At 48.6% G+C, this 20,717-nt stretch overlaps 2 protein-coding genes across 3 annotated transcripts in view; one reads left to right on the forward strand and one right to left on the reverse strand.

Moving 5' to 3' along the window:
• Positions 1-5,297, forward strand: part of JAG1 (jagged canonical Notch ligand 1) — a 34,715-nt gene extending 29,418 nt beyond the window's left edge. The window contains exons 21-26 of the mRNA XM_058679461.1: positions 665-778; positions 1,250-1,359; positions 1,453-1,686; positions 1,883-2,014; positions 2,228-2,378; positions 3,269-5,297. Of these exons, the coding sequence (XP_058535444.1) occupies positions 665-778; positions 1,250-1,359; positions 1,453-1,686; positions 1,883-2,014; positions 2,228-2,378; positions 3,269-3,726 (1,199 nt within the window). The 3' untranslated portion in view covers positions 3,727-5,297. The remainder of the gene's footprint in view (positions 1-664; positions 779-1,249; positions 1,360-1,452; positions 1,687-1,882; positions 2,015-2,227; positions 2,379-3,268) is intronic.
• A 988-nt stretch (positions 5,298-6,285) lies between these two features.
• The window catches only part of SLX4IP (SLX4 interacting protein), a 181,680-nt gene continuing 167,248 nt past the window's right edge, over positions 6,286-20,717 (reverse strand). The window contains exons 7-8 of one of the 2 annotated variants that reach the window (XR_009247469.1): positions 8,975-9,197; positions 6,286-6,513 (exon numbers count right to left, since the gene is read on the reverse strand). Coding sequence is in view for 1 of the 2 variants with exons in the window: in XM_058679703.1 (XP_058535686.1) it covers positions 9,159-9,197 (39 nt within the window). In the remaining variant the exon portion in view is untranslated. Of the gene's footprint in view, positions 6,514-8,607; positions 9,198-20,717 lie in introns of those variants that run through there. The other variant, XM_058679703.1, reaches the window with a different exon arrangement.

A 20,717-nucleotide genomic window follows, 5' to 3' on the forward strand; every position in this document is an offset into this window, starting at 1 on the left:
CCCAAGGAGGGCGCTGGGCTTTCCCTGCAGCTGGTGGGGACGGAGGATGGTAGCCGCAGCTGTCGGTTGGAGCTGAGGCCGACGGAAGAGCCTGGAACTGGGGCTTCTGCAGTGGCTTTGAGCAGGCTGAGAAAAGTGACTAAGACAGAATCAAGTGGCAGGCAGGGCGGGTTTTCAGGAAGCTCCGCCTTCTTTCCCTTCTACAAGTCCTCTTTCTACTCCCTCTCCCTGAACTGTCTGTGTTTTTGGGGCTAAATTTCAGCACCAATTGGGCTGAGGTTGTGTGTTTCGTGTTTCTAAGTCGGGGGCTGGCAAAGAATGGCCTGGGGGCCACTTACAGCTTTGTTATTATATAATAAGTTTCATTGGCATACAGCCAGACCCCTTCGTTTGCATATTCTCTGTGGCTACTTCATGATGTCACAACAGAGACCTTACGCCATGCAAAACCTTAAAAAAATATTTTGCCCTCCTCGGTTATCCTGGGAGGGGCAGGGCGGGGGCTGCAGATCTGTTTGTTCGGTTGTGGACCGTGTAAGCGAAAGCTCACTTAGTTTAACTTGTGGTGGGGATGCTGTTCTGTCTGTAGGGTCACTAGACAACCCAGAAGCAAATACTGCCTGTCCACAGTGGGAGCCTAAAAGAGAATTTCGTTTTTTCCTAGACATCAACGAATGCCAGTCTTCACCTTGTGCCTTCGGGGCAACCTGTGTGGATGAGATCAATGGCTACCGCTGTGTCTGCCCCCCGGGGCACAGTGGTGCTAAGTGCCAGGAAGGTGAGTGTGCCTGTCTGTGGGCTGGGAGGGTGCCGGGTGAGCAGAGTCCCACAGTCAGCGTTCTGACTGTCCACACATGTGAGTGCTGCGTAACAATGCCGACACACCGTGGCTCGTGGCAGGGCACATTTGTGCTGCAGTGTTGTGTGTCGGCTGGCAGAGTGAGATGGTGCTGCGGGTTAGGTGTAGTTGCCCAGCAACTGTCTCATCTTGGCAAAGGGCCAGGCTCGCCCCTGAAAGCTTGGCTGTGAAATGTCTCTGGTCCCATCTGTTGCTGTTGTGGAAGCCCAAGCAGGTCACCTGGGCCATTGTGCAGGGCCGGAGGGCGGCGAGGAACCTCCGTGCCTGCCGTAACAGAAGTGTCGGTGCCTGGCAGAAGGCACAGGTGTCACGGCTGTATGAGGAGCTGCCCTGATCAGATTCGTGGAGAGAGGCATGTTCCTTCCCCTTAGCATCTCCACCACCTGTCAGTTTCAGGAAGGCCTTGCATCACTATGGGGAGTATGATACCAGACGGGGCCAAATGGGATGACGACTGTAACACCTGCCAGTGCCTGAACGGACGGATTGCCTGTTCCAAGGTAGGGCGTGAGGGGAGCTGCGCTTCGTCTGTGTCCTGGGGTTCTGGGGCTGGGGCGTTCCTGCTAAGCTGTCGGCTCCTGTTCTCTCTTTAGGTTTGGTGTGGCCCTCGACCTTGCCTGCTCCACAAGGGGCACAGTGAGTGCCCCAGTGGGCAGAGCTGCATCCCCATCTTGGATGACCAGTGCTTCGTCCGCCCCTGTACCGGGGTGGGTGAGTGTCGCTCATCTGGGCTGCAGCCGGTCAAGACCAAGTGCACCTCGGACTCCTATTACCAGGATAACTGTGCCAACATCACCTTTACCTTTAACAAGGAGATGATGTCACCGGTACGTAACACCTTTTTTAGAAGTTGGGAATGACTGTGGATTTGTTGGTTTTAAAAGAGGAAGGATCTCACAAGCTGGGATCTACTTTTCCTTAGCCTAAACTCATGTAAAATTGTTAGCTTGCCGCCTTCCAAACATCAGCTTTTTTGCTTTCTTTCTGTATCTCCTGTATGTGGATTTTTACAAATTGTTGCAGGGACTCACCACGGAGCACATCTGCAGTGAACTGAGGAATCTGAATATTTTGAAGAATGTGTCTGCTGAATATTCAATCTACATAGCCTGTGAGCCTTCCCCGTTGGCCAACAATGAAATTCACGTGGCCATTGTGAGTATAAGATCCCGCTGGTACTGAATTATTTGATTGCAAGGTAGCTAGTAACTAAAGTTTTAGTAACTATCAAAATGGAGCCAAATACATGGAAGCGGGTGGACAGGGGGTGGGGGGAGTCTTGTGTAGACGGCTTGTCAAGGAATTTTGAATGAAAGTGACCATGATGTGCTCCTGACGCTGAAGACTGACCGGTTTTCCTCTTGCCAGTCCGCTGAAGACATCCGTGACGATGGGAACCCCATCAAGGAGATCACGGACAAGATCATTGATCTTGTCAGCAAGCGTGATGGAAACAGCTCTCTCATCGCTGCCGTTGCTGAGGTCCGAGTTCAGAGGCGTCCTCAGAAAAACACAACAGGTAGGTGTGGCTCGGCAACATGTCCACCTTGGCACAGCACCCAGGAAACCCACCCTGTTAGCTCTGGGGTCCGGCTTCCTGGCCAAGGGCACGTGGCTGATGGGAGAGCGACTGTCCTTTGTCCTTCCCTGATAACACAGCACCTGTTGTGCAGGTTCCCCTGCACAACAGGTGCTGTGTTATGTCCAGAACCACAGCAGAGCCTTCAGCAGGGTGACACTCCACAGGGCCAGGGCTGGCGTGCGTGTCCTGAAATGGGCCGGGATCTGGTGTGTCAGTGTCCTGACACCGGCTGTTTGGTGTAGGGCTTACTCGAGGCTTGATGACTCTGTAGGATGACCTCATTTTCCTCACGCCCATTTCTTTTCCCATTTTTCTTCATTCGTTCTGAAAAGGAGATCACTCAGCTGGTCTCTAAATGCTTGCAATAGCTAGGACTGGGCCGGGCTGGATGAAGCTAGGAGCCTACGGATCACTCTGGGTCTCTGATATGGGTAGCAGGGAGCCCAGCTCTTGATCCCAGGCATTCCGAAGCAGTTATCCCAAGTGGCGTCTTCATCATTCTGCCAGACGCTCCCTAATTTCCCGATCATCACTGTGGTAGCAAGACGAAAATGTCAACCCTCATCCCCTGGCATGGGAGCCACCTGCTTTGGGCCTCTGATAGTTCTGAAAAGCTGCTTTTCAGAACTACCCTGAGACACCACTGCCTCTGGGCAGAGTTGGGGCAGAGTTCCTTAGAGCTGGGAACTGACAACTAGTGCAACTGTGAAAAGGGACTGGGCCCCATGGTGTGTTCCTGTAAGGGACTCGGGACAGGAGAACCACTTCTGGTATTGTTTAGTTCTTGTCTGCCAAGTTGATGGGTCCTGTGCCTGCCTGCCTTCCAGATTTCCTGGTTCCTTTGCTGAGCTCCGTCCTGACTGTGGCCTGGGTCTGTTGCTTGGTGACGGCCTTCTACTGGTGCGTGCGGAAGCGGCGGAAGCCCAGCAGCCACACTCGCTCAGCCTCGGAGGACAACACCACCAACAACGTGCGGGAGCAGCTGAACCAGATCAAGAACCCCATTGAGAAGCACGGTGCCAACACGGTCCCTGTCAAGGACTACGAGAGCAAGAACTCCAAAATGTCTAAAATAAGGACACACAACTCGGAAGTCGAAGAGGACGACATGGACAAGCACCAGCAGAAAGCCCGGTTCGCCAAACAGCCCGCATACACGCTGGTAGACAGAGACGAGAAGCCCCCCAATGGCACACCAACAAAACACCCCAACTGGACAAACAAACAGGACAACAGAGACTTGGAAAGCGCGCAGAGCTTGAACCGGATGGAGTACATCGTATAGCAGAGGGCGGGCGCTGCCACCACGAGGGAGAGTGAGGCCACTTGGCAGTTCTTGAAACTGTTGTGTCCTATTCGACTCTGAGGCTGTTGTTGACTTAGAAAAAGCCCTGTGTTAATTTAAGTTCTGACAAGCTGGCTTACACTGGCAGTGGTAGTTTCTGTGGTTGGCTGGGAAAGCGAGGGCTGCATCTCACGGCTATGCAAAACAAAACAAAACAAAAAGGTAGGCAAAGAGTGCCCTGGTTGGACCATTCCCTACGGCTGACACGTTGCGGATCGGGCTCCCAGGAGACTGCCCCAGCCTTTGGTCCTGAACTCCCACTCCTGCCAGATGTCCTAATGGTGATGCAGTCTTGGGATCATAGTTTTATTTATATTTATTGATTCTTGAGTTGTTTTTGTATATTGGTTTTATGATGACGTACAAGTAGTTCTGTATTTGGAAGTGCCTTTGCAGCTCAGAACCACAGCAGCTATCACAAATGAGTTTATTATTTATTTTTTTTATTGTATTTTGTTTGTTGTTGGGAAGGGGGGACTTGGATGTCAGCAGTTGCTGGTCAAATGAAGAATTTAAAGAGGAAAAAAATGTCAAAAGTAGAATTTTTGTATAGTTATGTAAATAATTCTTTTTTTATTAATCACTGTGTATATTTGATTTATTAACTTAATAATCAAGAGCCTTAAAACATCATTCCTTTTTATTTATATGTATGTGTTTAGAACTGAAGGTTTTTGATAGCAGTGTAAGCGTTACAACTATTTTTTTTTTTTTTTTGAACTTATTACATGTTGCCTATACGCCAAACTTAAGGTGTTTGAAACTAGTTTATTTTAAAAACAATAAGATGGGCTTCCTTTGCCTGGAATGCTGATGGATAGCTGTGTTTTGTTTTTTCTGTACAACGTCAGATGTTAAAACCCCTCCTGTAGCATCACTTTAAAATGCGTTTTAAGGACCGACTGAGGCTGTTTGAGAACAGGTTCCTTTTTTTTTTTTTTTTTTTTAATTTTTCTTTACACTTGAGAAGAGACAGACGACCTGCTGCAGAGCGGTTCCGAGGAACAAGCTCGGGGATAACTTACCGTAGCCCAAACGTGAGGGAGTGAGCACCATCAAAATAGCAAACTGACTGTGTGAAGTTGAAGCACACCAATCTTACTGTGTAAATTCTGATTTCTTTTCACCATTCGTACACTAATACCAAACCACCTTTAGGTTTGATTTTGTTGTTCTTGTTGTCATCGTTATCTACTGCATTTAGGGAGTGTTCCAATAAGCTAGTTGAATACTTGAACCAGAAAATGTCCCGTAAGATCACTGTTTAGGTTTGCCATAGAGTACACTGCCTGCCTTAAGTGAGGAAATCAAAGTGCTATTACAAAGTTCAAGATCAAAAAGGCTTATGAAAACAGAGTCATCTTGTTGGTTCAGTGAGACCGTGAAGATACTTTGTATTGTCCTATTACTGTTATATGAATACACCGGGGGGAAAAGTGCATCTTCGATGTGTTGTTCCTGGCAATAAATTTTTGGAAAGTAATATTTATTAAATTTTTTGTATGAAAACATGGAACAGTGTGGCCTCCCGTGAGCTTACCTAGTTGTACGTAGCTTGGCTGCGTGCCTCTGCCACGCTGTGGAGCCTGTGCTGGCAGGCTGTGCCACGCAGGTGCATGGATGTGGACCTGAAAAGGCTTTCAGCCATAGAATTCATCGCAGGGCTGCAGGGAAGCTGGAGCTGTGGGGGGGAAGCATGATTCCCTTGTTATTCAACAGCAAGTGTGAATACTGCTTGAATAAACACCACTGGATTAATGGCCTGTAGTGTGGCGGTGAATTGTTATTAGCACTCCCAGGACCTGCCCACCACACTCGGGGGGTTTTAAATAGTTTGGAATTGGTGTAGGGTGAGGAAGAGGACATCTAACGCTGCCTTGTGTTTTGTGTTTTTTGCTTTTCTTTTCCCCTCCCCCCTGGCTACTTGGAACAGTGCGCATGCCCTGGCATCATTACAAACCATACTCTTGCAGCGTTTTTGCGTACTTACCCCTGTGGGTGGTTTCTTGGCTACACTTGGAAGTTTCTGGCAGTAGGACCGTTGTACTCACTGCCTGGGCACAAGGCAGGCGGTGCTGGGCCAGGCTGGCTTTGCCATTTGGCAGGTGCCTGGCCTTGCGTGAGACTGCGGAGTCAGCTGGGCCTGCCCTGCTCATCAGAGAGCAGAAGAGCTGTGGTTCTCGGGCATGGCTGATGGGGGCCAGAGATCGGCATGGCACGATGGCAGAAGCTTGGGGTTTTGCCTCTGGTACTTCTGCAGCAAACAGGAATGTGGATGGCTTCCAGGAGTGACAAGAATTCCCTTGCTTCCAGTTACAAAGCCAAAGTGCACCTCTCTCAAGGCGGTCTGCCCGGTGCTTCCACAATGCAGGCCTGTCCTCTGCCCACCTCTGGTGTCTTCATTCTGCGTGGTGCCAGTGAACACTGCACAGGACCAAAGCAGACGGGAATGCTGCTCTTCCATTCCTTGGGAGATTTTTATTTTCTACGGCCTGGGACTTGGGCATCTTGTTCAAGAACAGGTGACAGGCTCAGTGAGTGTCCTGTCTCAGGATGCCTAACCCAAGCTCACTGAGGAGTGCTGGTGCACAGTGGCTCTAGGAGTGGCCGACAGTTGTGTCTTGGCTCGTTCAGGTGGTAACTGAAGGGACCTGAGTGGCTGTGAGCCTGGGTTCCGTGGCATTTCTCTAGGGAGTAGAGCAGTCCATTCTCGCTGGTCTCTGGAAGCTGGACACAAAAGGGGAGGAGGAAATGGAGAGCCCACGGGCCTGGAGACTGTCCCAGCACCTCTGCACGCAAACACCATCCTGAAGCAACTTGCATCCTGGGGGCTGGTAAACTTGGGTTATACAGGACCCTAGGGTTCTTTCTTTTGTAAGATTTATTTTGATTTGATAGGGAGAGTTAGAGATTTTCCATAAGCTAGCTGGTCCTATTCCCAAAGGGCAACAACAGCTGGAGCTGGGCCTCTCTGAAGTTGGAAGCCAGGAGCTCCATGGCCCCTTCCACCACGTGGGTAAAGGGGCCCAAGGGCCTGGGCCATCCTCTGCTGCTTCCCCAGGCCATTAGCAGGGAGCTGCATGGGAAATGGAGCAGCTGGGACTAGAAGCAGTGCTCATATGGGATGCTGGTGCTGCAGGCAGCAGATTAGATCGCTAAAACACGGTGCCGACCCCAGGATACTTTGGGTAGCTGCCAAATGCTTTTTTTTTTTTTTGAAATATTTATTTATTTATTTTATTAGAAAGGCAGATATACAGAGAGGAGAGAGGAAGATCTTCCGTCCGAAGATTCACTCCCCAAGTGACCGTAACAGCCGGTGCTGCGCCGATCCAAAGCCGAGAGCCAGGAGCTTCTGGGTCTCCCATGTATGTTGCAGGGTACCAAGGCTTTGGGCATCCTCTGCTGCTTTCCCAGGCCACAAGCAGGGAGCTGGATGGGAAGTGGAGCAGGAAGTGGAGCTGCCGGGATTAGAATCGGCGCCCATATGGGATCCCGGTGCGTTCAAGGCAAGGACCATAATCATTACAATATCGCGCCGGGCACTGCCAAATGCTTTTGTCCCAAGGAAAAAAAAGTTTAATGAGTCTCTGCAACTCATTCCATGAGGGAAGTGATGCTGAGATTCACAGGTGTTGTCTTGACTAGCCTTCTGTTCAGTGGGAGAGTAGAGAGCCAGCTCCTCACAGGCGAGCTAAAAACCCGGGGCTTAATTACCAAGGGTGTTTTTTAGGGTTTTTGGGGAGAAGGAAATGGGCAAGAAAGCCCTGGTTACCCTGGTGTAGGAGAGGACAAGGTAAGGGATTCTGTGCCCATAAATGTTCTAGGCCCTCTTTGTAAAAGGATCCTCCGAGATGGGCCCAGCGGCGTGGCCTAGCAGCTAAAGTCCTCGCCTTGAAAGCCCCGGGATCCCATATGGGCGCCGGTTCTAATCCCGGCAGCTCCACTTCCCATCCAGCTCCCTGCTTGTGGCCTGGGAAAGCAGTCGAGGACGGCCCAAAGCTTTGGGACCCTGCACCCGCGTGGGAGACCCGGAGGAGGTTCCTGGTTCCCGGCTTCGGATTGGCGCGCATCGGCCCATTGTGGCTCACTTGGGGAGTGAATCATCGGACGGAAGATCTTCCTGTCTCTCCTCTTCTGTGTGTATCTGGCTGTATTAAAATGAATAAATCTTAAAAAAAAAAAAAAAAAAAAGGATCCTCGGAGAGAAAGAACTTTCAGTCCAGAAACTTGGCCAATTAGAACTCTAGCATTAGACTAAATCATACGGGGGTAGGGGAGGCAGCGTGGTGGCATAACAAGCTAATTCTCTGTCTGCAGCACATATTGGCACTGGATCAAGTCCCAGCTGCTCCACTTCTGATCCAGCTCCTGTTTGTGGCCTGGGAAAGCAGCAGAACCTTGGGACTCTGCATCCATGTGGGAGACCCAGAAGAAGCTCTTGACTGTTTGGGGTATGAACCAGTGAATGGAAGATATCCCTCTCTCTCTCCATCATCTTTTCTAATACAAATTTTTTTTAAAAAAAAGCATATATCATGAAATTCCAGCAAAGAAGTAGGCTGAAGCTGGTTGTTGTGAGATGGAAAGCCATCACCGGGTTCTGCAGTTAGAGATGTAGGTCTGGAAAACATCCAGTCCAAGCTGGGTAGGGTTGGGGGATGCAGTCAGGTCCTCTTAGAGGCAGGTTCCCGGGCTCAGCCCACGCCTCCATTCGAACATAGCCATCCATCTCTCCTCTCTCCCACCACCTCCTTCTTCTCCCCCACCCCCATAAATACAGTAAAATTTGAGAATAACCTTGCTAAAGTGCTAAAGTACAAGTTCTTCATTAATTACAATGTTTTTCCTCCTTGTTAAACTGAATTAAATAGCCTGAGAGCCAGTTGGTTGCTAAATTGCCACCTGACATCATTCTTAAGTAAAATAATTGCACTGGCCCCTTGAGCAAGTTATGGCCTAAGTGCTTCATCTTTATTAGCTGATCTGAGAGGTCAGTGAGTCAAATGGAACTTATTTAGAAATATTTCTGAGGTCGCAAAAGAGCCAGAGCAGCCACGGTCTGGGTTTCCTACCTTTCTAGATGCCTCACACCTGTGTGTCCCAAAGTGAGCAAGTATGCAACAGTGCAATGAAAAGCCAGCTTTCTTTCCAGAAAAAAAAAAAAAAAAAAAATCAACAGGCCTACCAAGGTTTGAAGTTCAGCTGAGCAAGGCTCTACTATTTCCGTTTTGACTGTGGGTCTCTTTCTTGCCTCTACTGGGAATGAGAAGCAAGAGTTCAGAGGTTCCTGGTCTGGGAAGACACACAGGCACATGGGTTCTGGGAAGCCTCCTCCTGCTAATGTGTATTTATACTTTGTAAGCTCTGATTCATCCAGGCACTGGAACAGAAATCTGCTTCCTGAGGTTCTGTTTTTAAATAGATAGTTTGCAAAAACAACAATTATTTTTCTTAACATTTTTTTTTTCCCACCCCACAAGCAGCTAAACATCCCAACTCGGGCTATGTCAGTCTGCAGCAATGCCAACAAACAGTTTGGTTATCTGAAGTGGAAGGGTGCCCCCAAGGCACTTCTTTTACAGTTCTGGCCCCAGAAGTTTTAAAAAACAAAGTTTACATCACTTCAAGTCCATGAGATATTTCTGGGTCTATTAAAAAAAAATTAACGAATTTCCCTTTGTGGACTGCGTTGGCAATGCTGGTTGAAATAAAAGCAAGAGCAAGATGTACCAAGTGAGGCTTGCAGGGCGGGAGCTGGAAGGTTTTCTAGCTGCAGGATGAGGCCCGTCCCCCCACCCCCACCCCGACCTGCACAGTACCCTTTTGAGAGCCTGTCAACCTTGCTTTGGACACGCATTCTACCAGTACGACTTGCTCTTGCATGCCGGGCATAACCTTCCTGGCATGGACTGTGTTTCTTTCAAGTCCAAGGCAGCTTTTACAAGTCTCAAATTATGTATCATTATGCATGGGTCCAGTATTAACCTGTGATACGCAAGTCTAGAAGATCAACTTGGAGAGTCGAGGCTCTCAGGTCCAATAAGAACCTTGTGCTGAGTTCTTCCAGATGTCTCTCCATCCTACCCAACCCACTCCCTGCAAATCTGCTCACCAGGGCACCCAGACACTGTATAATCCACAGAGCATGTTCCTGGGCCAGCCACATGAAAGCAACAGCTTCGTTTTAAAGAGAAGCTCTCCTGGCAGGGCCAGCTGGGCTCATCCAGGATCCCAGAGGGAAATACAAGTTTGCAGCTGGCTTCCTAATGACTACTCAGCCAACCAAAGGGATTGCCACCCACCCTCCTCTATTTGGCACCTGAGGAGTGAAGAGCTTCTTTGTCCCCAGGTCCGGGGCTCCTGTTTCCTGGGCTGCTATGCTTTCTGTCTCTCCTGGGTGGGGGGTGGGGGGAGATCTGCCAGGTTTTAGGTAGGGATCCTGCCTTTGGCATGACTTTGCAGGGGCAAAGCTCCGGGAAATCTCGTGTTAACAAAGGCCCATGGGAGGCGGCGGCATTGGGGGAAGCTGCAGCAGACCCCTGCCCCGCTCCTAGATGGCTTGGCCCAGCAAGCGACATCTTTACAAATCCGGAATCAGGCAGTTTTATGAATTCCCAGGAGCTCAAGTCCTGTTCCCTTGTAGGTGGATCCCTTTGTTCTTGGGAAGTTTCATATATCCTTTTGAATTCCTATTTTATAGAATCATAAAGTGAATCACAGGAAAAAGGAGTTGGGAGTGGAAACGCACAGCTCCATGAGGTCTCATCGCCGCCCTGTGCGTGCACGCGCACGCATGCTACATACATATGTACGTGCGTGCACCCTTTATGGGTCTTTCCATAGTGATTTTTGGGTCTGAGCCACGCCTGGCAGCAGAACAGCCCGGTGTCAGGCGATCAGGATCACAATGAGGTCTCTCCCTGTGTGCCCTAACCACTCCCATGTCTCCAGGCAGCAGTTATCTTGGCAAAAATCACCTGAGCTCTTTGGAAAACTCCCGGTTGCTGGATGGGATGAGGTTCACCACGTCCGGTGCGCGGTTGGGCCGGCAGAGACATATCTGGGAGTTCCCGGAACTGCCTGTGGGCACCCCAAGAAGGCTGCTCCCCCTGCTCCGGCGCTGTCGGCTTAGCGGCATATCCCACAAGTCATCCTTAACCTGTGTGTCGCGTCGGGGTAGGCCAGAATTAACTTATTACACACCAGTTTCCTCTGCGCCAAGGCACCCACGCTGACTGACTTGGAAAAACCCCATCCCAGGGACAGAAACATAAACCCTTCCGAACTCAGGAACGTGAACAACCGGATACCCTCAGGGGGCTCGCTCTGGCTTTGCAGCATTATGTTTTTGAAAAGAATTTGCGGCACAAAGTCCCTCCGAGAGCTCACACGTGGATCAGTGCAGGCCTTTGCACAAAGCTGAGGGAGAAGTGCCTGGGGGTAGGAGTGGGAGGGCGGCAGGGGGCAGGGGCCAGGATGGGTGGAGGGGAGGCCCGCTCCACATCCATGCCCGGTGGTTCCTGGCTTCCTGCGGCTTCACCCCGCACCCCTGGGGTTCCTGGGCATGCAGGCACAGGGAGGTCCGAGTGGGATCTCCATAGTGCTCATCTGCTTTCACCTTCTGGGTAATGCAGAATCGGGGACCCCAGTGATGCGTGGGAAGCAAGCTGAGTGGCCACACACTCTTGGGCCAGAATTATTCCATGCCAGCCCCAGCTCTTCCTACCCAGTCCTTGGCTTGGAGTTTGTGCCTGTGTGGCCCAAGAGCAGCCTTTCCAGGCTCTGAGGTTGGAAAGGCCCGAATGCTAGGCTCTGCCACCACTTTCTCACTTGGGAAAGTGCACAGGCCTCTCTGCCTCAGCTTTCTGTTCCTGGCAGATTGCTAATAAACACGTGACAGTGTCAATACTCCTGGAAAGAAATGTAGGAAGAGAAACACTGGCTGCATCACTCTCTGCAAGCAGTCCGTGATACCAGAGTCTATTCTAAGAAGAAGGAATGCAGCTAGGATTTCAGCGACAGTCTCCTTTCTCACCAAATTAGACTCGTCTCCTGGAGAGACCAGCTACGGGCTGTTACATAGGGCGGTAGGCAGCACTCTAGGTATGGTCCCTTGTCTAACCCAGGTACAGATGTTGCTGAAATTCCAAAAGAGGTGACTTAAAGTGAAGGTTAACCAGACGGGGCAGACTCCAGGAGCTTTTTTTTAAAAGCAGAGTTTTCTCTAGTGGCTCGCATAAAGAGAAGTTAACAAGACTCAAGGCTGGAGGGAGATTCTGTCGCTCTTAGTGAAGTGTGTGTGTGTGTGGGGGGGGGCGGCGAACCTGCTGAGGATCTGAGAACCTCTTCTAGCAAGGCCCCGGTTAACAGCCAGAATGTCTGGAGCCTTAGCCCCATAACCTCAAGGAACCGAATTCTGCAAACCATGGAAGGGACGTTTGTAAGAGAATCTTTGCTTTGTCTAGCCTCCAGATGACCATGTAGCCTGACATGTCATTATGGGAGCCTGCACTGAGGACCTTGCTAAAGGATGTCCTGAGCTGTGGGATACTGAATCTGTGTGTGGATGCTGTCCTTCAGTCACTGTACAAATCCTCAGCTTTTCCCTTGATCAGTTCAGTGCTCACTACCAAGGACACAGAAAAATGCAAGCAAAGAATGGAACTACAGGGCTGCTGTGTGCTTGACTCCTAGTTTCTTGAGGGGGTTTTCAGTGGATCGAACATTTTAGAAATGCTTTGTTATTCCAGCCCCGAGTCCCCCACCCATGGAAGTTTCTCCCTACCAAGATGCTTGTATCTTGCTGTCACTTCTGCACAGTGCACATTTCCTCTAGGCTGGACAGGAGCGACATGTCAAACTCAACTTTCCTGCCACCATCTCCTCTCTCCTAGGATTGCTCTCGCATGGTGGGCGGCTGGCTCAGGCAGACATGCCTCTCTGCTGGCGGGAAGGTCAAAGTCTGTCTCAGGTTCAGCAGGTTCTTCTAAACCATTGTTCAGGCCTAGAATCAGACCTGGCAAACATGCGAAACAAGAGCCAACCTCATTTCTAGAATTGGGGCCCAGGAGAATGTGAGAGTTGAGAACCCAGCCCTCAGTAATGTCATCAAGGGGAGGAGCGCCACTTTGCGGAGGAGACTTGGACAGATGGACAGTGATGACATGTCCTCCTTGACGGTATGTCAGAACCACTAGGTGCACCCAGCTGAAGAGTCTTCCCAGTGACAATCCAAAGACCCCCAACAGCAACACAGATCCTCCACATCTCTAGTCTGGAGAGCTCTACCTCCCAGGCACGCTTTCCCATGGATGATGGAGCACCTATTAATGCAAAGATGCCCGAGCAGGCATTTCACGAGGCCCCGGGCTCTGCTCCTGGAGGCCCCCTGCTCTGCTGGATGGTCACTGCACGCTGAATTGAGCAGCTCTGGGAAAAGACTCGGTGAGGAAGTATTTCCAGGAGGATCCACAAATAAAGCAGCGCAGCCGTTTCACAAGCCTCTGGCATCGTTACAGCCAAGTCCTCCCAGGCTCCTCCTCCCTGGACTGCTTCCCAAACACTCAGCCCAGTCTCCCACATCCTGGCTGGAGGTCGCCCTGATTTACCATTCTACCTTTTCCCGCCGACAACAGGCATGGAAGAGATGGTCCTCACCTTCCCAGGCACCCACAGTGGGTTTGGGAAAGAGCCGCGTGCATTCTTCTCACCAGGCAAGCCTGTGAGGGAGGAACTACACAGGCCTCGCAGCCACAGGGTCTGGAAGAATTCCCAGCCCATCCATCACCTGCCTGCTTCTGGACTGGGGTCTGCCTGTGTCTATACCCACTGTTCCAGGGGGCAGGTGGAGAGGAGGGCGAAAGACTGAGAGTGGGAAGGGACTCTGTGTGTGTGTGTGTGTGTGTATTTGTGTAGCTCGGTATGAGTGTGTCTCAGCGCGGAGGCAGCAGCAGTAATAGCAGAGCAGGCGAGAGGGCGTGGGAGACTGGGAACTCATTTATAAAAGCTCTTCTGCCCTCAAGCAAGTCAAACTCCCTGCTGAGGAGTGCCTTTTTCTTCCTCCCTTTTGAGGCCTCGGTGCTGTGCTGACCTCTCCCCTCACCGGGGTCAGGGCTCCACTCACCCGGCACACACACAGCCTGCCAGGACCAACTTGCCTTAGAGCCTGAGGACCACACAATTCAGCGGCCCTAACTTCTGAAAGCAAAGCTGTAGGAAATCTCATGGAGAAGCTGGCCTTTCTCTCTCTCTCTCTCTCTCTCTTTTTTTCTTAAACACACACATCATGATGGAACGCTTGGGAACTGTGCAAAAAACAAAGATAAAAACTGTCCATCATCACAGAGCCCCCTCTCACAGTCTACTTCCACCTCCTCAAATAAATCAGGCTGGGTAACGAAGGAGGCTTTAAAAGAAATGTAACTGGATTGAAAACACAAGGTCAGTATTCTCATCCTAGGTAATCCCACGGAGGATGAGAAGCGCTCCTCATTTTCCCACAGGCTTATTTCAGATTCGCCGCCCGAGCCAAACTATTTTAAAAGCGTTCCTTCTTCCACTGCCCTGCCAAATGCTAGCCTGAGATTCACACGCACTTGCAGAGCGCCTATTAATGATATTAATGATCCTGGATCAAAGGAACATGCCAGAGGTTCCTGTATACATTTCAGGCAATTATGTAGGTGCTTTAAAAACTCATCTTTCCAATGTGGCTAACGATTCCGTGATGCTGCCGGAGATGAAGCAGTGGGTAAGGAGAGGTGGTGGTCCAAGTGGCAGGGCAGAGGGGGAAAACAAAATGCTCTTGGTACAGCTGACATGTGTGCCCGAGGGTCTGACTCTCTATCCCCAAAGCCCTCCCTACTATATCTGAATGGAGGTGGACTTTGGGTTTGGAGAGACAAAGAGAACAAGCAAGCCAGCATACATCCCTCTACTGGTTCAGCCTCCAAGGCTTGTGAGCTAGGAACTCAGTTCACCTCTTCCACATGAGGGCTAGGTGCCTCCCAGGGTGTGCGTTAGCAGGAAGCTGGAACTGGGAGGAGGGCAGGGACTTGAACGTAGACATTCAAGTGGTGTTGTGGCAGGCAGACCCAGTGTTGCCCCGGAAGCCACCTCGTCCTAAGGGTTGGAAGCTCCTAGATGATTATGCCTCTTGGAGCACTCAGCACTGACACACACACACACACACCCTATTTTAAAACAACAGTCCTCAATGGTAGAGTCTCTGAGAATCACGATCTGGGGCACTGTGGCTCAAGGCATCAGGCTTCCTCGTAGGGTGCCTTAAGGCCTGCCTCCTCTGCTCTCTGCTAAAGCACAGGGGAACAGCAGCTAAAATAACTGAGTCCTTGCCAGCCATGTGGGAGAGCTGGATGGAAATCTGGGTCCTGGCTTCACCCTGCCCCAGCCTCGGCTATTGTGGAAACTGGGGTAGTAAGCTGGTTCTAAACGGAAGGTCTCCGTCACTCTGAGTTTCAGAAATGGGGGGAGGGAGCAATCCTCATGTTTCTAAATCTATGTTGTAAAAAATGGGAAATACATTCATTTTACATAAATCAAAAACAATTAGACAAATGTAAGTCAAGTGATTTTATAGATGATTTTTGAAATAAAGAACTACTCTTCTATTTAAAAAAAATAGAAAAATAGGAAAAAAAAAATCAATGCCTAGGCCAAATCTTCGGGATTCGGATTTAATTAGAAGCTACCCAGCTGACTCTAAGGCTTGGCCAGGATAAAGAACCATTTCAAACAGATGGGGAAATTAATACAGGGGAATAGAATGTGTATAGCATTCCAGGGCCCACAGGTGGCACATATAATGGTAGAGGCAACAACCTGACAGATGATGAAATTAAGGCCAGGGAAGTTAAGTGACTTATTCAGAAACATTAACTAATGGGGAGCTGGCATCATGGCACAGTGGGTTAAGCCTCTGCCCACAACACTGGCATCCCATATGAGCATGGGTGTGAATCCCAGCAGGTTCACTTCTGATCCAGCTCCTGGCTAATGCCTAGGGAAGTAGCAGAGGATGGCCCAAGTGTTTTGGTCCCTGCCTTCTACGTGGGGTACCTGTGTGGAGTTCCAAGCTCCTGGTTTCTGCCAGGCCCAGCCCTAGCCACTGACGTCATTGGATAGTGAACCAGCCCTTGGAAGATCTCTCTCTATATATATATCTACGTTTCAAATGAGTAACTAAGTCTTTAAAAAGAATAAAACCAACCCATGAAAAAAGGTTTATAGCTTGTAGTTCTTTGCTATCATGCAGTCTCTTGACACTGTACCAACCCCATATTCTGGGTAGGCCTCATTCCTTTGGGTTAGGCCATGTATGGCTGAGCCACCATGACCCAAGCACTAAGAAGAGGTGGGATTGGCCTCATTAGCTGAAGTAGTCCTCAGCGTTTCACACACAGGCAGTCAAATGTATCATCCCAACATGACCCTGAAACATCTTTAAAAGTTATGTACAGGACATGAGGGAAAATATAATCACAAGTGACCAGAGAGGTAGCACACATGGAAATAAAGAGAGAGTAGCACTTCATCAGTCCTGAAACTAGATCCTTGTAGAAAAGAGAAACGAATCTGCCTGGGAAATGTCAACATTCTCTGTAAAGGACTCAAAGCTTGAGCTCCCGTAAGAGGTCTGTCTTGGTTCACAGGTGAGAACAAGAAGTGAGGACAGTCTGCGCTGTAATGAGGACCCCCAAATCTTAGATGTCAACTTAAGCTCAGTGTTTCACACTGCGTTCTCCGTACTCAAATCTTTAGGGCCAACCAGTCAATGGTATTTGATTATTTAAACACAATGCTGTATTCAAGACCTCAGAATTCTTCAAGAAGGAAGAGTATCTTACAAACAACATAATTTAAAAGAACAAGTTCAGAAAAAGAGCATTCACTCACTTGATTGTGAAGAATAAAGGTGATACACACTAATTTGCTCTTCATTCATAAAACAGGTACATTCATCTGTATAATAATAACTTTATTATACAGTACGTGCATCTGTTTTAATTATTTAAGGAGTTTAAAATAAAACAAATACAACATGAGTTAACACCATGGCATAGTGGGCTAGGCTTCTACCTGTAATGTTGGCATCCCATATGGACACTGGTTGGAGTTCCAGCTGCCTCCACTTCCAATCCACTTCCCTGCTTATACCCTAGGAAAGCAGCAGAGGGTGGCTCAAATGCTTGGGCTCTTGCACACACGTGGTTGACCTGGACTCCTGGTTTTAGACCAGTTCTGCTCTGGTCATTGTGGTCATTTGGGGAGTTTACCAGCAGAAGGTCTCTATCTCTCTTGTGTGCGTGCACGCGCTCCCTCATTCTTTCTTTTCTATGGCTCAGTATTTCAAATAAAACTAAATGTTAGGGCTTGGCATAGCAGCCTAGCAGTTAAAGTTCTTGCCTTGCAAATGCCAGGATCCCATATGGCACCAGTTCTTTTCCTGGCAGCCCCACTTCCCATCCAGCTCCCTGCCTGTGTCCTGGGAAAGCAGTTGAGGAGAGCCCAAAGCCTTGGGACCCTGCACCCGTGTGGGAGACCTGGAGGAGGCTCCGGGGTCCTGGCTTTAGATCAACTTAGTTCCAGTTGTTGCAGCCACTTGGGGAGTGAATCAGTGGACGGAAAATCTTCCTCTCTGTTTCTCCTCCTCTCTGTGTATCTGATTTTCAATAAAAATAAATATATATTTTTTAAAAATCCAACAAATACAATAAAATCAATGGGAAAAAAAAAGCTCCCATAATAATCATGGCGGTGTTTGGTTAACCTTCAGTAAAGAACACTAATGACGATTATCAGGCAAGATAGCACATTGTGGTAAAACGCTACAAACATGAGACTCATTTTGAAAGCTGCTAGATTTAAGCCCAGTACTGAGCAGTTCTAGACAACTAGACAATTTCACCCATTCTAGTCCCCTGTTAAATTGCATATTGCCAAGTGTTTGCTCCCTGTCTTATTAAATGCACACAGAAAACAAATTAGAGGGAGTACTGCAAATTTCTGGGAATTTGATTATATCCTCAAATTGCAGTATCAATGATATATGTGTATAGTTAGAGTTTTGTATAGAATAATTAACCGAGCTAACTTCATTTTACAATGCTTATTTTGTACTAAGGACAGCTTTAAACTTATTGAAACCAGCTTAATTTTGATTTTTTTTTTTAACTTGCTCCAACACGTTTTAATCCATTAGTGTTTCAGTAACAAGGAATGAACTCTCTTGTCTTGACAAACCAAGCATGGAAATTTTCTCATAAGAGAAAAGAAGAAATTAAATTGATTTCCATGTTCAAGACACACCATGCTAATAGAGAATGTCTGGCCATTAGGAGAGTCACTTGTTGTCTCAAAAGTCAGGCCACTAGCTATAATTTGGTGGAAATATTGCAGTAAGGCCCGCCAAGAGGGAATTCAAGGAAACTGGGAATGGCGACACTGTGATCCCAGGCCGTTCTCCTGGGCAGAGAAATTCCCTTTCCTTATGTGGTATGCCTCCCAAGATCCTGTAGAAATCAAAGTCCACAGATACGCACAACAGTCCATGTTAAAACCCAAACATGACACCATAAGCCAACAGTTGCACTGTGATCCCACTGTTGTTCGCAAGATGTATCCTGAGATATTTCATTTAGAGATAAGTTACATTCTCCACGAACCACAATCCCAAGGTGTTTGGGAGAGAAGTGTACTTTCCATGCTCTCTTGCTGTTGAAGTGAACAAGGCTGTACGTCTCACTCTCCTCTGCTTCTTTTTGGCAGTTCACATGCATATCTGGGCAATAGTTCATGTCCAGTGGCGAAGAACAGAAAGTGTGTAAGAAGAATCACACAGATTATTTCTGGATATTTCTTTACAGGTACTAAATGATCCTGACATCAACCTGCTACGTTGTCCTTTGAAAGCATATAAAGGTGGCTTACAATCCATGAAACTCAGACAGTTGGAGGGTTTAGTAATTCATCAAATCAGACCAATATCTCCAAGCATCAAAGTCACACTGATTTTAATATGAATATAATTTGGGGGTACTAAGTAAGTAGTTGAAGAACTTGTTTTTCTTGACTGCAAATACTGACAGGATCTCAGAATTCCAGATGCCAAATTATTACAGCATCAAAATAAGTAACATTCTCAAAAGGAAAGAAGGTATTATATTCTACCTAATCAGCAACAATAATACAGTTCTGGCCTCTGCTTTCCCCTTTGTACTTCCTTATATCCGAAGAGACACACATCTACCAAATCAAAGAGCCAAGAGTGTTTTTCAGATTTGTGCAAGAAAAATGCTTAAAGGCAAAATTCCTCCTTCACGTGCCACTGGGTGGGAGTTGGTCCCACCGTGCACTCTGTTAAACAGAGGGCAGTGAGAAAGACCACGTCTATTCATCACCAAAGGTGCCGTTTTCCTTCTTAGATCACAGTCACTGTCCCTTCCCCAAATGCAACAAACTCAACAAAAAACTTCTCAGTAGTAACTTTCCCCCTTGGCTCCAGGTCACACATTTCTTCCGAGGCCTGGAGCTGGTAAAAGCAGGTGTTCTGGGATGATCAACTGTTTCATTCTAGCTCCCTTCTCCAGAGAGCTTCTTCCTGACCTATCATCTGGGCTAATAGTATTTGCACATGCCCTGTTGATAAACTGCTAGGATAACTTTTTCTGTTTAGGAAGAGTCAATGACACACTGGGGTCGCGTCTTCAGTAAAGAGCATCCCTGGAACAGGGCGCCCATGATGGGACACCGAACGTGATGCTCAGCCAATTCTCAGGCTCCTGTTGTGTGCAGCCACACCCACGGCATCAGCCAGATCAGCTACCCAGACGTTAGTGTTGTGTGTTCCTTCTTCACTCACACGATCCTTTGAAACCAGCCGAGAGCAGGAAAAACGCTAGAGGGGGAGGAACGACCTATGGAGGGCAGGGTTGTCATCCTGGTGGGAAAGGCGAGGCAGTGGCCACAGGGAAGGGAGAGGTTTCTGCATAGGGTTCAGAAAGCCAAGTAATAGCATCTACATGCTCAACAAGGCTCAGTGACCAAATCTGAACTTCAGGGCTCAAAATTGGTACCATGGGGCAGGGCCAGCAGGCTGGTGTGGCGGGTTGATCCTCTGCCTGTAGCACCAGCATCCCATATGGGCACCAATTCATATCCCAGCTGTTCCACTTTGGATGCAGCACCCTACTAATGGCCTGGGAAAGTAGCAGAGGATGGCTCAAATCCTTGGGTCCCTGTGCCCGCATGAGAGATCTGGAAGAAGTGCCTGGCTTCGGATCTGCTCAGCTCTGGCCATTGTGGCCATTTGGGGACTGAACCAGTGGGTGGAAAATCTGTCTCTGTATCTATAACTCTTCCAAGTACAATAAACAAATCTTGAAAAAAGTGCCACAAAATACGGCTGTCTCCTGAAGAACTTTATCCCATAACCTCTACTTCACATCAAGCATGAACCTTCCCACAGTTAGCTCCCATATTCCTCTCCTGGGTGACTTTTCTGCAAATTTACATACTCTAAGCCATATAACTGATTTCCCTGATTATTCAGGGGGAAGTGTTACTTTATTAAAAAAAAGTTTTTTTTTTTTTTTAATTGGAAAGGTAGACTTTACAGAGAGAGAGGAAAATGAAAGAGAGGTACTCCATTTGTTGGCTCACTCCCCAAATGGCCATAGCAGCCAGAGCTGAGCTAATCCAAAGTCAGGAAGTAGGAGTTTCTTCCAGGTATCTCATGCAGGTGCAGAGTCCCAAGGCTTTGGGCCATCTTCTGCTACTTTCCCAGGCCATAGGCAGAGAGCTGGATAGGAAGTGGAGTAGCCGGGACTTGAACCAGTGACCATATGGGGTGCTGGCACTTGGAATGAGATTAGCTTGCTGCATTACCACAGAAGCTCTGAGATACTACT

Source organism: Ochotona princeps, chromosome 22 (genome assembly GCF_030435755.1).
Source record: "Ochotona princeps isolate mOchPri1 chromosome 22, mOchPri1.hap1, whole genome shotgun sequence".
In the NCBI taxonomy this organism is placed as follows: domain Eukaryota; kingdom Metazoa; phylum Chordata; class Mammalia; order Lagomorpha; family Ochotonidae; genus Ochotona; species Ochotona princeps.